Source organism: Argiope bruennichi, chromosome 8 (assembly GCF_947563725.1).
Source record: "Argiope bruennichi chromosome 8, qqArgBrue1.1, whole genome shotgun sequence".
NCBI lineage: Eukaryota > Metazoa > Arthropoda > Arachnida > Araneae > Araneidae > Argiope > Argiope bruennichi.
Window position 1 is genome coordinate 65,818,407 of NC_079158.1, and position 16,948 is coordinate 65,835,354.

Sequence of the window (16,948 nt, forward strand, 5' to 3'; positions counted from 1 at the left end):
TTAATTCATGTAAGACACATTTTGAACATACTTTCTTTAAAATAAAGACTTTGTAAGAAATTTTTCCATTGTTCAACCTTTCTTTTATATTGTTTTATTTAAAAAACAAACCTACAACAACAAACTTTCAATTTACAAAGTGAAAATTTAATTTCTCGCTTTTTAATGACCTTTAAAAATAGTCCTTATATTCTTTTATGTCGAGATTTTACTTTTTACAATTATAGAAGGTATTTTAGATGTATAGTTGTAGATGAAATTCTGAAAAATCTTCTAGATCTTATAGTATTAGTAATAATAATAAAGGAAAACTTCTTTTTGAAACACTACTGAGAAAAATTATGTTTACACATTTTTCTTAAGAATGTAATAAACTTTTGACTGTGAATTTTCATTAATTTTTCTCTTGTCAAATTGGAGATACTGGTAGTATAAGTAGGCATATTTTTTTAAAATTGATATTTTTTAAATGTGAAATTGTTAACTGTTTGTACTGAATAAAAACCTTTCATGCAATATAAAAATTTAATTTTACATTCTTTTAAAATTAAGTTTATTTTGTTTGCTACTTTCAGAATTTAAATCTTAACTTTTGATATGTTTTCTGTTTATTTTGAAATTTTATCTTGGATTTAAAAAGCATAGATATGTTTAAATTATTTTATAACTTAAAGTTAGTACTATAAATTTCATAATTTCTATAGATTTCTTCCCCCTCTTATTTTAAAAACTTATTTTTCAGATTTGTGCCTGCCATTCTTTGTTGGGTATAAAATTGATTCGTAAGTTGAAGATCATGGCTACATTTCAAGATGATAGCACTGATGATGAAATTGGTGTTAATTTGCAACTTGCTGAGCGTCTTAGTATCAATAAAAGTGACCCTTTAGCTTCACACAGAAGCCTCCCAAATGGCAAAACTTTAAAACAATTCCATAATTACCAAAGAAAATATCGTGAATATAAATCTAGTAGTTCATCTTCCAGTCTTGATACTCATAGTGATCCTTTAGTTTTAGAAGGTCCAAGGTATGTTTTATTTGGAATTTTTGTGTTTTTTCTTAAATAAAGTAAAGGTTATATTTTAGACAATTATTTTTAAATAGATTTTAATATTATGATAAATCATGTATTAAAAATATTGCAATAATTTTATGAATTTTTGTTTTGATTGTATGAGACAACAGTTATTACATCGGGTTGCATGAGATTCCTTTTAGCATTTTTGGCTTTAATTGCTGATCTATTTAACTTTATTCTCAGTTGTGAATTCTGGGGTTGTTTTTAAAATTATTAATCTTAAATTTTAAATATACTTTTAATATCAAGCAGTTCAGGTGTGCATGTTTATGAATTATTTTAATCAAAACGTCATAACTCTAATACTACTTCAAAAAAATAAAATGAAAAGAAAGAAAAAGAGAGAAAGATTTATTAAGTATATTTTATAATTTTTTTTTATTAATAGTCTTGTTATACATTTATAATTGTAGTAGAATTCATTTTAATAAAATAAAATATCTTTTATAAGAATAATTTAATGAAAATTCAGTTGATCAGATTTTGACCATTTTGTCTTTTTTTTTTTTTTTTTTTTTTTTTTTAATATATTTGATTTTTTTTTTTTTTGTCTGATGGTACTGAAAAGTGAAAATAGTAATTGGATGAAAATTGCAGTGTTGTGAAAAACTATTCATTATAATTTTCTTCTATTTTCTTTATTTTAGTTTATTAAATGTAATTAATATTGTTAGTTTTTTGTAATTACATTAATTTGTTAGGTTTTAGACATGTTACTAACGTATATTTTCTTCCTTTCTGTTTATTTTTATACATATGTTTTTATATATAAAAAAGCTATTTTATCATTATTATAAGTACTGTCATAAAATAAAACTTATATTAAATTAATTATACCTGTTGCATTGCTGCCGCAGAAGAAATAATATAGGTAATATCGTTGGAAATTTGAAATAGCTATCTTGTTTAATTAGGAATGATAGAAAGAATATTTTCTTGTCAATAATGAATACATTCTTTGAAATCGAATAACATATATAGGAGAAGTATAAATAATATTTATTCTATTTTTAAAAACTTTATTATTCAAGTGCTTTATGGTAGGCAGTATTTTTTTGTTTTTCTGTCTACAGCAAAAACAAATTTCATGGCTGTCCAACTCTTGAGCATTCAACATACAGCTGGCTATGTGAAACACTTGGATTTTCTAGGTTTAATCTGCACTTGAAGTTATTGACCTTGTGCCTTTGTTGATAGTCATGCAAACGCAAGTCAATTAAGTGAATTGCAGTCATTTAAAATCAAAAGGCATGACAGTGAGATTAATAGGAATGTATGGAATGAGCATATTGCCTCCATTCTACCTTCAGTTAAGGATAGTTGCCTTGATTCTTGCTGCATGATGTTTTCTGATTCTGATGCTTATGATCGGTTAACGCATACATCTTTAATTTCCATTTTTGTTGCGTGTTGATCTTAAAATTCTGAAGCATGTGAATTTGCAATTTGTGAATGATCTGTTTCATTACTTGCTTGTCATTCTTTGCTAATTTGAGAAGCTCAAATTCGCTAATTTCTACATGCTGTGCTTGTAGTAATTACCATGTGAAATATGTTTGGCAATTACTAAGTAAAATATGTTTGGGAGGCATATTTTTTAAAGCAATTAACACAATATAAGTTTGTATAACCAAAATATCATATGTCAGTTCACAAAATACGTAGAAAAATTGCTCTTTGCACTGGAAAATTTCCATTATATATAATTTATCTTGATTGACATCAGTAATTCTGTTTTGTATGTTGGAGATAAACTCTGAATGATAATGTGACACAGCTAAAATATTGTGTCTATTGGATGACAATATCTTATGTAGACAACTACTCATTAACGAAAAAACACATGCGCTTGTACTAAATATTTTCAATTTCATTTCAATCACGTTAATTGTCATCAATGGTAATAATTTTATTTTGTTGGTTATATGTGCAATTAATTCCGAATGACATTTGCCATTTACTGTTTGTCTTTTTTCGATTCTCAGTTGTCAGTTTTAAAATAATGTTGAATAATAGAAAAGTATGAAATAATTTGTTTGTAAATTTTATTGTGTTGAAAATAAATGGTAATAATTTTACTATACCTCTAACCTTTGTGCCAGTGCAAGTGTTGAGTTGGCAACATTTTATCACAATCAGATGAACGGCATGGTAGTACATAAAAAACAAACAAAGATTCATTTTTATATATTAGATGTATTCAAATCAAGATCTTTTGTCAATATCATTTAATAGAATGCTCTTTGTAATCTTATTAAGAATTTTTCAGTGGTTCTCACTGAAATATAGAATTCTCACTGCTAGAATTCTTATATAATATTGTCGTAACATCAACAGCATGTTTAGTGATTTAAAATCGAAGCAATGTTTTCTGCAGTTAGCTTCATTAATCTGTCTACTTTTGAACTATGCTTTGGAATTCTATATATTTATTGCACTTTTAATCTATTGCTGTTGGAAAATTTTAGGGTTTTTTCAATAGTTCTTGATTATTTATATACATTTTGCTTGTCATTTTAAATTTACACTTATGACAAAATTATGAATTTAGTTAAAGCCCAGTTGCTTGCTTTTTTAGTAATAATTAGTAAAATTTGGAAACTGATTTTATTGAAGCTCTTATAAAGGTCAATGAAAAGTTTACAAATAATGATACCATGTATTTTGAATAAATTTAAGTTGTATTTTTCTGTCATACAGTGTAAAAAAGAAAGCTCAATGTTTTTAAACAAAAATATATTTGAATTGATTTATTATCAGCAGTTAAAAATTTAAAAAATATTGTATTATAAAATTATGCTAATATTTATTTTAAGGCAAAAAAAAAAAAAAAAAAAAAAAAAAACCCTTTGTACAAATTTATATTGTGACAAAGTTGATTCCTCCCCCCCAAAAAAAATTAATGAACTGGAAGGAATAATTTTTATACCTGAATGTTAGAATATATATCCATATTTATATACATTATTCTTTTTAACATCAGCTTTTGTGTATTTAATTTCAAATTCATAAAATGTGCAAGTTAGATCATCCAAACTTTTTTCATCACTTTAGAAAATCAATAAAGAATTTTCGTAACTGTTAAAATCATTTCGCATTTACTGTATGATCCAACATTAGAAATCTTCTGTTATTAGCTGCTCATTGTAACTAATTTATATGTTTACTCCAAATTCTAAAGAAATAGTATTTGCAGTGTCCAGCATACCGAATTAGTGAAAATAAGATTCCTATCTTTTTTTCCATGTAAAAGTAAAGAAATTAATCTGATCAAGAAATTGGTAATGCTTTTTGGAATTCTATCTTTAATGGTCTTCTGTTAGAAAATTTCAAACTAAAAATTATTAGCAAATTGATGGATTAAAATAGGAAGATAAGTTGAGTGGCATTCATATATAAATTAAGGAAGTTTTATTTCTGTCAAAGACATTAATTTAGCATATGCTTAAAATGTACTTATTTACTGTACTATAGATTGTTATGAAGCTACATTAAATTATAAATGCAGTTATACATATTTCTTGAAAAGTTTTTATTAGAAGGCTATTAATTAGGTGTACTTTCTCTATTAATATCTTGTGTAGAGTATCTGACTGAGTAGCCATTTTACAATAATATAATAATATTCCATGTCAGAGAGTGAAGTTTTTCGAATTAGAATCTTTAAAATCTTAATATTTTTATGTTGATTTAAAAGTTTTTTAAATTGTTTTAGTTTTTAAATTTTGTACCATTTTTCAGGTATACATAGATAAAATTGTCGTAACATTTGGTATTGATTTAGATTAATCTCAGCATTTTAGCCATTCTTGTGTCTGAAAAGTTATTTTTTGAATCGTTTTGTTCTGCTGTAAACACGGTGATTAAAAAACACATAGAACATTGTAGATGGAATTCAATTGATTGATTTTAGACTAAATCTATCAATGAGCTGACAATTTGTTTATTACATGCAAATACAATGATTATTTGCAGATGTAAAAGCTACATTAATACATTTTGAAATAATCTTAACCCCAAAAATGTTTTATGTATATTAAATTTGGATTAAAAATACATCCTTAATTTTCCTTTCGATTTTAAGAAGTTTGATACAAAATATGCCACATTTTAAAAATATTTGAAATTCAAAAAAAAAAAAAAAAAGTGCACCATTCTTTTTCTGAATTTTTAAATACCTGTTCTAAGGCCCATTTCTTTACTTTTCTTTAGAGGAAACTTTTTTTTTTCAGAAATCATAAGTTTCTTGTAATTATTGGAATTGCATTTTTTTTTTTTTTTTTTTTCTTAAATGAAGGAGTAACTATGGCTATTGTAAAATTTTATTAATTTTTCCTTTCAAAAATTTACTTTTTAAAGACAACAATGAAAATAGCATCAGATAACCCATAGAGAATAACCCATTAAACCAATAATTTACTCTTTTGTTTGTGTTGTAAGTTACACGGGCATTAAACCAAATCCATCTTCTTTAGCTTTCAACAATGGGAAAAAATCATGTTATTCATTATTTGATGAAACAATGAAAACTGATTGAATTCTAGGGTAACAATTTGATCTGTTGTTGGCACTTGGGAAAAAAAAAAGTATTTTTAAGAATTTTCCAAAATTTAGAAAGAAAAAAAAAATGCACAAATATTATAATAAAATTACAATTTTTTTTAAAAAAAATTTGAAATGGTGCAAGAATTATTTTTGTATAATATTTCTGCAAGCTATTGTGGGAAAACTCCAAATTTTAACCTACTTTCTAATTAAAATATTTTTTACAAAATGCTCTGAAGTGTGCATTTTGAATCCTCCAAAGTTTGTGTTGTAAGTGTTGGGTTTGATAGATTTAGGTCAAACAGTGTGGTTGTAGTGTGTCAGTCATTCTTTTTTATTATTAATGGAACTAGTTGGCAACCATCCTGCTCTTCAGGAATATTGATTATTTCTGATATTTGCAGAAATATTGATTATTTCAAATGAATCATTTAAATATAACTTTATGGCTGTGATTCCACCAAATTGTTTGACATCAAAGCCATGTTATTTTGTCTTTTTTAAATTGTCTTATTTATTCTGTGTATTGTGTACAAGTACCTTCTTAATGGAGATAGTCCCTTAACATCAAAGTACTATTAAATATCTGTATATCTAGTTCATATATCTTCTTAATTTTGCAGAATGTAGATTCAATTTTTATTATTTTAAAAAAAATACAGATATTAAAGAAAATTCTTCCTTAACTTTTAATAATAGTAGAATATGGTTTGAATATCAGGGCAACAATGTAATCCATTGTTAAAATTGGGGAAAAAGAATATTTTTAGAAAAAAATTCCCAAATTTACCGAATTATTAAATTAATATTATTAAAAAGACATTTTTTAAAAATTTTTTTAACCAGTGTAAAATTTATTTTTATGCTATAATATTTTTGAAGTCATCATGAAAAAAAAATGGCAAAATATAGCTTAATTTTTAATTTATTAAAATTCGGATTAGATTTTTTAAAATTACAATGACTGCATATTCCTATCCTCCAAAATATTTATTTTGAATTTGATAACTGTACATCAAATGATCTGGTCTGTAGAATGTCAACACATATTCATCTTTATTATTAGTACTAGTAGCCTTTAGCGACCAACTGTTTAATTGAGGGATATTGGTTTCTTTAATATCAGTTAAATTGGATTACATATCCATGATACTGTGATATTGCCAAACATCAAACATGTGTTTCTTTAATTGTCTTATATATATTTTATTAATTATATTCATGAAACTTAATGCAGACTTGCCTGATATCAAAGTACTATTAAAAATGTAAATGCGTGTTTCATCTATCTTATAAATTTCATAGTATTTTTACTTTTTTTATATGTTTTGTTAAGTACACAGATATCAAACAAAATTAGTCTTTTTTAATTTTCAACAATAGAAGGAAATTACTTGATGGGACAGTTAATGAAACATTGAAAATTTTGTAAACTTCAGAGAAACAATGTAATTTATTGTTGAAAAATATTAAAAAAAAGTCAAAATTCAGCAAAAATTTGCATGATTATTAAATTGGTTTCAATAAAAAACTTTTTTAAATTTTGAAATAGTGTAGAAATTTTTTTTTCCGTACTTTTTTTGGATGTTATCATAGAGAAGTGCCATAATTTAGATTAATTTATAATTTAAATGACTCCGAGATGCACTTTTCATCCACCAAAGTATATATGTACCAAATTTGGTTACTGTGCGTCAAGTAGTCTGGCCTGTTGAGTGCAAACACACATGCACACACAAACTTTCATCCTTGTTATTAGCAGAGATGGAAAGCATCTTTTTAAGAATTTTCCCCCTTCAATTTAATGTTTTTTTATTCTTAATTATGTTTATGCATCTAAGTGTTAATTTCGCTGAACATAAAAAGCTAAAATCATCTTTAGGAATTTAAATATAACAATGATTTTATTTAAATGAGACTTTTAGTGATGTTTTTGCTGTTTTTTTGTATTTACAATTTTATTTTTGTATTAATTTATATTTTGTATTACTGCTTGATTATTTTACTTTAAAAAATTATATATAGTTTTTTAAATTGAACCTTTTTTTCTCTCTCTTTTGGTAGAAAAATGGAAATTTTCCTACAAATTCATTTCCAGTTTTAATGTTTGAATTTTGTACTCTTTCAGAAATATAATTTTCCTTTGTGCTTTGTGTTGTCAGTAAGTTGGATTGGAACTGACAATTTTTAATTTTTTCATTTAAATCTGACATATTTTTTTATAATTATTATTATACTTTCAATTGCATTTGTCCGAATGTAATATGATTATACAAACCTTAATCCTAGAAGATTTTTGATAGTTTTCTTTCTGTACTGATTTTCTTCATTAATATACGGTTAAAAGTTATCTTGGCGTTTCCCACTATTCTATCCATTTAGTAAGCATTATTTTTGTCTTAAATTCCAGAGTAATTTGTTTTTCCTTTCATAGAACGAGGAAAAAAATTATATCTTAACGTTTTCTTTAAAAAATAAAATGAATAATTGTTTGTTAACAAGGGGAAAAAGAAAAATTAGAAGAAGCACATGTTTTGTCTTTTTGTTATGGAAAAGCTATATATTTCAGTTAAAAAAAGAGTAATCTATTTTTTATACTTATAAAATTGTCTGCTTTTTAAAAAATTTTGATCTTTTTAACTTATGGAGTGTGAAAATGAGTAAAATGATTATACTGATTTATTATTCGTATTAATGATTAAATTTATCTTCAAGTACTCTTTATTAGCAAAATATAAAAATAGTGTTAATTTTTTTTTCAGAAATTTGTAAATTTTGAATTATTTGTAGTTTATGAAAAATAATTTAACATTATTATATTTTTTCTTTTTTTTATAGTTCATTCAGTCATCATAACAAAAAACGTCAGAATGGTGATAAAAATATTGAACATTTTAACAATTCAAAACGAACATGTTTAGGTGACAGGTTGGTGAGATCTCCAGGGTGGAAAATGAATGGTAATGACATTCCAGAAGTAATGCATTATTCTTCTCAGCCACCAAATTCTTCTGTAAAAAATTTATATCCTGATAAAACATACGAAGATCATTTGAATAACATGTCAGATGATGATTCCGACTTCCAACCCAGGAGGCGTATGCCTAGTAAAAGTATTCCTCAAGGTGCTGGTAAAAGCTCTAGAACATTCAGAGGGTTTGGACCAAAAAAATTATTTGAAAATCAACCATCTGGAAGTAATGGTGTTCATTTAATTGACAGCACTAGTGATGATGATTCTAGAACTGTAATGCGAAATGGGGCTTTGAAAGGAGGAAGGCAGTCCCCTGAAATCTCAGATAAGAAGAGATGGAGCCGTAAAATTACAAAGGTTTTAGATAGTGATTCAGATGATTTGCAAGTAGACTATCGCAGTCGCCCTGTTATATTTTCTTCATCTTCAGATAGTGAGGACTGTAGGCCATATGAAAAAGCAAATACCAAAGCAAGTTCAGCTTCTAAAAAATCTGCCAATCCTTCATTTCCTTCTGGAAATTCTCATGAGTCTGATAACAGATTCTATACGGAGGATGATGAACCTTTGCATTTAAGATTTAATAAAGCTGGTTCCAGTCGCCAATGTAATTCATCTGTACCCTCATCATCTTCTGATTACCGAACTAAAAATTCTGTTGGTAAATCTTCTAGAATACACAATAAACCTTCTAACTCATCATATCAGAACTTTTATCCAATCTCGGATGATATTGAGGCTTCTTTTCATGGCAGAGGTGGTTCAGGTTCTCGAAAATCGCATTCTAGAAGTCCCAGCTCTTCACAAACAAGATCTTTGCGTAGTCACAGGCACTCAGGCATTCGCAAGTCTCCCAAGGGCATTAGTGGACCTCGTCAAAATCAAGTACATCCAGCAAAGCAGTCTTCTTCTGATATGTTCAATGGTGATGGAAATAACACTCGTAGGTCTCCAAATTTTCGTTCTGATCATTTCCCACCTGTAAATTTATCTATGACTTCTTACCATCCTAGAGATGGAAATCATTCCATTAGGTCTATCACGCATCCAACTGGTCCTCATCACAGAGCTAGTACTAGAAAGACTTTAAAAGGAAGGTGTTTAAATGGTGCCTGCTCTCAGGAACACGAAAATAATCTAGCTTCAATGTACCCTGACATATTTGACGCAGAAGATAGCAGTGAAGTTGAGTTTTTTACTGCAAACTCTTATTCAGATAATGAAAGCAATACAGAATCTTTAACTAATTTACGGGTAAATCCTAACCCTAGAAGCCAGCCTCAGAGTCAAGAAGCTCTGAGTGATAACCCTGTTAATGTTGTTAGTAGTGAAGATGAAATATCCGTAGTTTTCACTAGTGCTCCTCGCCATAGAACCTCTGATTCAAGAAGAGTTTCTAGAACTTTAGGTAAGTTTTTATTTATCTTTGAAGATCTGGAATTTAATTATTTTTTTTTATCATGAAAACATCCAAAATATGCCCTCTAGTTCAGTTTTCTAGAGATTGCAATTTTTTGTCTCAAGCCTGGAGAGTTTTTGTTCTAACTGTATAAGGTCATTGTACTTATCACATTTAATGGCTTTCAAGTAAAAAAAAAAAAAAAAAAAAAAGTCTTCACAATACTTACTCTGAAATTAATGGTAAACTGAACATCTTTAATGTAAGACAATGATTTGTTAAAGCTTTTATTTTTTGTTTAAGTTGAAGACCTTTTTTAACGAATTTCAGAATTTTTATTTTTATTTTTGGTACCTTAATCTTCCTATATTATAAATTCTGGTTTGAGAATTGAAATTTGTGAATTGAATTTTTACTTTAAAAATAACATGTAGTATCTTTTTTTTTTTTTTTTTTTTTACCATTTAGAAATAAATGGCTATATAATTATCTAATTATAATTATTAAAGAATTTTATGCAAAGTCAAGAGAAAAGAAAGCAATAAACTACTATTTATTTCTGATCAGTTCTAGAACTGAAACAATATTAAATACATTTTTAAAAAAATCTGTCTTGTTTATATTTACTTGTCAGTTTGCATTTGTAACATTTTGTCCTGTTTCTTTTATTAAACATGTCTATAATTTTAACATATTTTAACATAACTATAATTTTAACAAACATATCTATAATATTAAGCTAGAATAAAGTCATTTTTTACTAAAATCGCCTTAAATTATTTGTTTTATTTGCTTTTATAGCATTTTTCATTTAATTTTTAGATTTTTAAAAAATTTATTGGGAAAATTAATTTTATTTTTTCCTCCTGTTTATATGTTAACATATAATTCATCATTTATCATTTATTTGTCTTTTGAAATATATTTACCTGGATTTAAATCGTACTATGATATTTAGCCCCGAAAATATATTATTGTTTCTTATCAGCAAGTTATCCTCCTTATCGCATTACTCCTTATTGCATCCTCCTTATTGTCGGATGCATTTTGAAACATAATTAAATTTGGAAAGTTATTTAATTATTGGCATGTTCCTTGTCTGAACTTGAGTGGAGCCACGTGGCTCCTTTCTATTGTAAAATTTCTCTTTTGATACTGTTTCAATGAAGGTATCGTAATTTTAGATGTTTTGTGTTGGCAGCCAAAGTCTTTGTCCTATCTTGATAGCTAGCCAAATTGGTATATTTTAGCTATTTTTATAATGATTTAGATAGCCTTCAAAAATTTAAATTGTATTCTTTTGTTTAAGATAAGAAAAAATGTTGGAAATAAAAAAAGATAAGAATGAGATACACCTTTAATCAATTTAACAAGTTAATGTACAAAAAGGTTTATTTATTAGAGGGAAGAGTTACTTTTAAAAACTTGTAAAAAATTAAGTCGACTTAAAAAAATCAAATGTATTATTGCACCGAATTTTATCATTTTCCTTTGTTCTTGGATTTTTTAAATATGAAAGATAGGTTATTTTATTTCATTTCATTTATGTGAAAACACAGTGATTATATTATCTTTTTCGGTTTTGTCTTGTTCCATTGTATTTCAAACTAGTCAGTCCTCTTTGTTTATATTCCGAAAATAAAATGCTAATTAAATACAATATTTTTTTTACTTGTAAAGATTTCAATTCTTTTTTAAATTCACATCCACAATGTGATGGTTGTGGTTTTAATTAATTTTTTTTTATCTACAATAATGATTATATTTATTTTTCATTTCTAGCCAAAATAATATTCTTTTGAAGTATTTGGCACTATAAAATCAAATTTGAATATATTGGATCTCTAGCAATCTATATTTATTATTCTCAATTCCAGTATAAGTAAAAGTTCTACTTGTAAATAATTTTGTCATCATTTAATTTTTCATAAAAATATAAATTTTTTTCTACAAATATGTTTATTAGTTGAAATTTCATTGTATGATATTTTAAAAAAATATGATGTTCATCAGTTTTTCATTTTTTAAAGTTTATTTATGAGATTAGTAATGTTTTTTTCATAATTCAGAATTGTTATTTCTAAGAAATTTTAATTGAATTTGATTAATATAATTTGATTTTTTTCAGGGCGTAGGTATCGGAGAGGCTCTCAAGGATTTCGTTCATCCGGTCAAGATATAGTTTCATTGTCACCTGATCCTGTGGAACAGGTTCGGCAAGTTGAAGAAGATGAAAGATTTGCAAGGATGTTACAAGTATGTTTTTATTTTTTAGGTTGTTTTAATTAATGTGTAAACTTATTTTGGCATGTTATTTATGGTAATAGAAGCTGTGAATATGTTGGAAGGCAATAACAAGCAATGAGTGTTTCTGTGTATCCCTAGGTATAGAACTCAATAAGATCAAACAGCTTTTTTGAAAATAAATATTTTTATAACTATATTTCATTTATTGGACTAATAAATTGAGTATATTTGGACTAATTTACAACCTCATAATGGTTCACTATAAAATTTTCCACTTAGTGACAATCTGAGATATTGCTGACAAAGTAAGTTTGATTTACAGCACATTATGTCTATATAAGAAAAGCTAAATCAGGATTGCTAGGCAGCGAAAAAATACGGGTATTTAAAAATTGCATTAAAAAAAAAAAACAGGAAACATTGGGATTGTCTGAAAAAACTAGAAAAGAACATGGAATTTTAAATTTCTTAGTTCTTTTTTTGTTTCAACTAAAGAAATGTCGATCTCTGAACATTGCCAGAATGAAGGATCATAGCCATAGCTCCAAAAACAGAACATCATTCGTGACTATGTAATTGCAGAAACTTGCATCTTTTCCAATTACTCATCTTTTTTTCGTTATAGATCAGTCTGTATAGTATTATTACGATATGAGAGAGTTGTTTTCGTTCCATGAGATGGGAACAAATTTATTTTAGCTAATGGGTATATGCAAGACTGCTGTAACATTCAATCTGCAATAGGAATAGCAACATTCAGTCTGTAGAATCATCACAGTGATGTTTAGTCGCTTATGTGCATGTTTATTGAATGGTTTGTTTATTATTTAAGAAGTTATGAGCTTATTCATAGTAGATTAAGTTTTTTTTTTTTAAACAATGAGCTGCTCAAAATCTGTATTCAATATGGATTGAATGGATAAAAATATGAATTCTGATTTTGCTGAATGGGTTAGGCAATGTTGTTGGCTATGTACTCCTTGCTTTCTAAGAAGGTAATAAGCTCAAATAATATGAGAAAACAGGCATTTACTATTGATGCCAAAAGAGGTAAACATGCTAGACTACCTGTGAATTCAAAAAAGTTATAATTGATGTTGGGCTTTAGTGTCTAAAGAGTATGCCGGAAAAGATAACATGGTAGATCTAGATATGTTAAATTTAATGTTCGAAAATATACCGATTTTGAACTTTTTTGTTCAAAAACAATTTAAAGCTGAACTTTTATGGGATTAAAACTTATTGTGTTACATTCGTCCTTTAATGCATTCAATGATATATCGGAAATATGTTCACTTATAGTGAAATAGCAAAACAATCTATATTAGGTCGTACAAAAATGTCATATGTTATTTGCTATGGATCTATTTTTTCAACAATTTCTTAAGAAATATTTTTTATCAATAACAAATTTATAATATGCTTTGGTGAAACAGCTTATTTTTGATAGAACTTGATGATACTAAAAATGCGACTGAGAAAAAAACTGATTTTGTAATAGTGATTACAAGTTACTTGATTACTTGTGGAGTTATTGAAACTGAAAAAAGAAGCTTTTTAGCAGAGTTTTTTGTATTTGTGAAAAATGCTATAGTAAATATTTGAATGCATGTTTGAAATTCTTGCTGCTTTAAAAGCTGAATTTTGTTTAGTTTCATATTTATTGAGGAACCAATGCGTTATTATGTGAAAAATGAATGATTTCTTTATTCACTTTTTATTTCAAAGTACAAATTTCCCCAGCAATGTGCACAGATCCGATTTGAAATTTCCCTGAAAAAATTAAATAGTTTATAAAGAGAACAGCTTGATTCATTTAAAGAAAAAAAGATGAATAGATTTTTTCTATTCTAATATATTACCAAAGAATTTCTTGATTTTGGAGAAGTTGTAAAAATAATTCTTGTGTTACTGCATGGCAGTGCAGTTGTGGAAAGTGGATTTAGTATCAACAAGGATATGCTTGTTGAAAATCTGTAAGAAGATTCTTTAATTCTTTTAATAACTATATATAATGTCTTAAAATTTGTTGGAGATGTTTTCAGTGTTCCGATTCCAAAAGATTTCTTTGATTCCAAAAGATTTGTTTCCATATTCTGAAATATTAGCATATATGAGGTTTTATGAAGCTTTAGAAAAAACAAAAATGTTTGGGGAAAAGAAAAAAAGAAGCATTACATTTGCAATGCAAATAAAATTGTTGTAAAAATAAGTAAATAAATAAAATAAAAACTATTATATGTTATTTGTTTGCTTTGTAATATTTTTTATCTTGCTTGTAATTTTTTTGTTAAGTAATCACGTAATGATTTGTATCTGATCAAAAATGTTTTGTGTTTTATATACCAGAGTCCTAAATTTTTCACGACATCCAATAAAAAAGCTTGAAGGAAGGTCAATGGAGACCCCCATCACCTTTAATATAAATTTTTTTGTATTGCTAAATTATATGCAATGAATTTTATTTTTTTATTGTAAATACAAATCTTTATTTAATATACTATCGTTTTGAGTAATGTTAAATTATTGCTTCCTTTTCTTGCTTTTTCCTCTCATTGAAACAATGGAGTATTGTTATTTCATTATAATTAATACACGAGTGCTATTCGCACATTTCCCCTCGTATTGCACATACATACGGGGAAAATAAGAGGATTATTTTTCCATATTTGAGTGGCAACTCTGGAAGTGTCTTTGTTCTTTTGTACTAGCAACAGTCTCTGTACAATTTCAGTAAAATTCGGTGCAAGTGCTATCGAAGTGAGAGATATTAACTTTTCGAAGTCCAAAAATTAAAGTTTCATTTTATTAAGTTTTTTTTTTTTTTTTTTGTTATCAAAAGTGTTGTAATCTGATTTTTATGTTTTTATTATAATCGCATTTTGTATAAATTTATTTATTTTATTGTTGAATTAATCATACTTTTACTTCTCACTGTTGGTTTTTTGGCATGTTTCATTATTTTATGAAATTCAGTTTTTTAATGTTTCAAGCCTTTGTCATGTTTTAATACATTAAAAAAAATTTTCAATTTAAACTGATTGAATGAATCTATTTTTATTTCATTAGATAAACTTGCATAGTGAAATATTTTCTCGCGCTTGTGCAAATTGATATTTTTTTTTTATAATGTGATACCAAACATATGCTTTGTTTTCAGGTTTTTAATTTTATTATTTTTAGTTGTTTTTTTTTCAGTCTTTTTGAGCAACAGTAATGCAATTTTAAATAATTATATATTTTATATCAATGGTTTAAAGCTTGGAATGCAGTATTCCAACTAAGCCATCATTTGGTCGCTAATGTGTTCTAGTAACTCATGTTTTCAAAAAATGATTTGGTTTTGTATACTACATTTTATTGCTTTTATCAAATTACTTATTATTTTTGTTGCAAGCTCCTTAAAAACTTTCTAGACCTCTTTTCAATTTAAAATTATTAAGTTTTCTGCCATTTAACTTTTATAATTTTTTTTAAATTGAATTTATATGTTTATATATGAAAAGAACCTTAAAATAAAATGTTTATTACATATAGAAAATTTAAAAACTAACACTTTACTTGATAAATCATAATGGAATGCCATATCAAGATTCTATTAGTTTTTAGCCATTTTTGATTTTAATTAAACTAATAAAGTCTTATTAAAAGATTAAAGAAATATTTACATGAAGCCTCATTGTCAATAATCTATAGCTGATTGAATAGATGTGATGATAAAACTCGATTATTTATATATGCCAGCAAATTTGACTTGTTAAAAAAATACGTGCCTGTTTACAGAACGTAGTATCACTTAGTCTTGCTACTGCTTAAATGGTTTGCTTGTTTATTATAAGATTTCTTGAGATAGCTGTTTATTAATTACTTAAGAACTAAATTAAATTTTATTATAAGATTTCTTGAGATAGCTGTTTATTAATTACTTAAGAACTAAATTAAATTTTGATGTAATTTTCCATTGATTAGATGTAATTATGAAAGCGAGGAAATCATCTTATTTCTATATTTCAATTTAGATATAATTTTGGACAGCTTATTTTAAAATTAATGTTTTTCTTTGTAGGTCTCAGTTGTTTTAATCTGTTTTACTAAGTTTTATAAATCTGATTTTTCAGTTTGAAGCCTTTTATTTATTAAAACTTAAATGATTTCTGATTTTGAAGTCATTTAAAATAGTAAGGGACTTAAAAAAAGAAAGGATTTTTTTCATTGTAGAAGATATCTTTTGGAACAATAAACAAAATTCTATTTGAATATTCTTTTTCTTTCTGTTAGATGTAATTAATATGGAACTCTTTATTTGTTAACAAAACTTTCAAAATAATTTTTCAAATTTTGTTTTAATTCTTAGTTGTATATTGGTGTTTGCAGGTTTAATTTTTTTCTATGTACCTTATTTATAAAAGTATATCCATTAAAATTTATTGATAAATAAAGATAATTTGTCTATAAAGGAACAAATAGCATTATTGACCTAATCAATGAAAATTGAAATTATGACAACATAAACATTTTGAGTTAAAGGCAAAAATATTTTGGATGTTTACTTAAATCCAAAATAAAAATATCAAATTTGATAAAAGTCTGAAATGATGAAAGCCATTTGTTATTGAATTAACATGGAACAACATTCTTCAATATAAAATTTTAAAAAAAAGTTTATATATGAATTTTGCAAAGTTATAAATAAAAATGCAACT

The 16,948-nt window shown here is 26.0% G+C and overlaps 1 protein-coding gene across 2 annotated transcripts in view; it reads left to right on the forward strand.

The window, feature by feature from the left end:
- LOC129981845 (dentin sialophosphoprotein-like) overlaps positions 1 to 16,948 on the forward strand; it is a 74,924-nt gene that overhangs the window by 40,596 nt on the left and 17,380 nt on the right. For both annotated transcript variants that reach the window (XM_056092869.1, XM_056092870.1), the window contains exons 2-4: positions 743 to 1,029; positions 8,464 to 10,007; positions 12,127 to 12,254. In XM_056092869.1, coding sequence (XP_055948844.1) covers positions 743 to 1,029; positions 8,464 to 10,007; positions 12,127 to 12,254 — 1,959 coding nt within the window. The remainder of the gene's footprint in view (positions 1 to 742; positions 1,030 to 8,463; positions 10,008 to 12,126; positions 12,255 to 16,948) is intronic.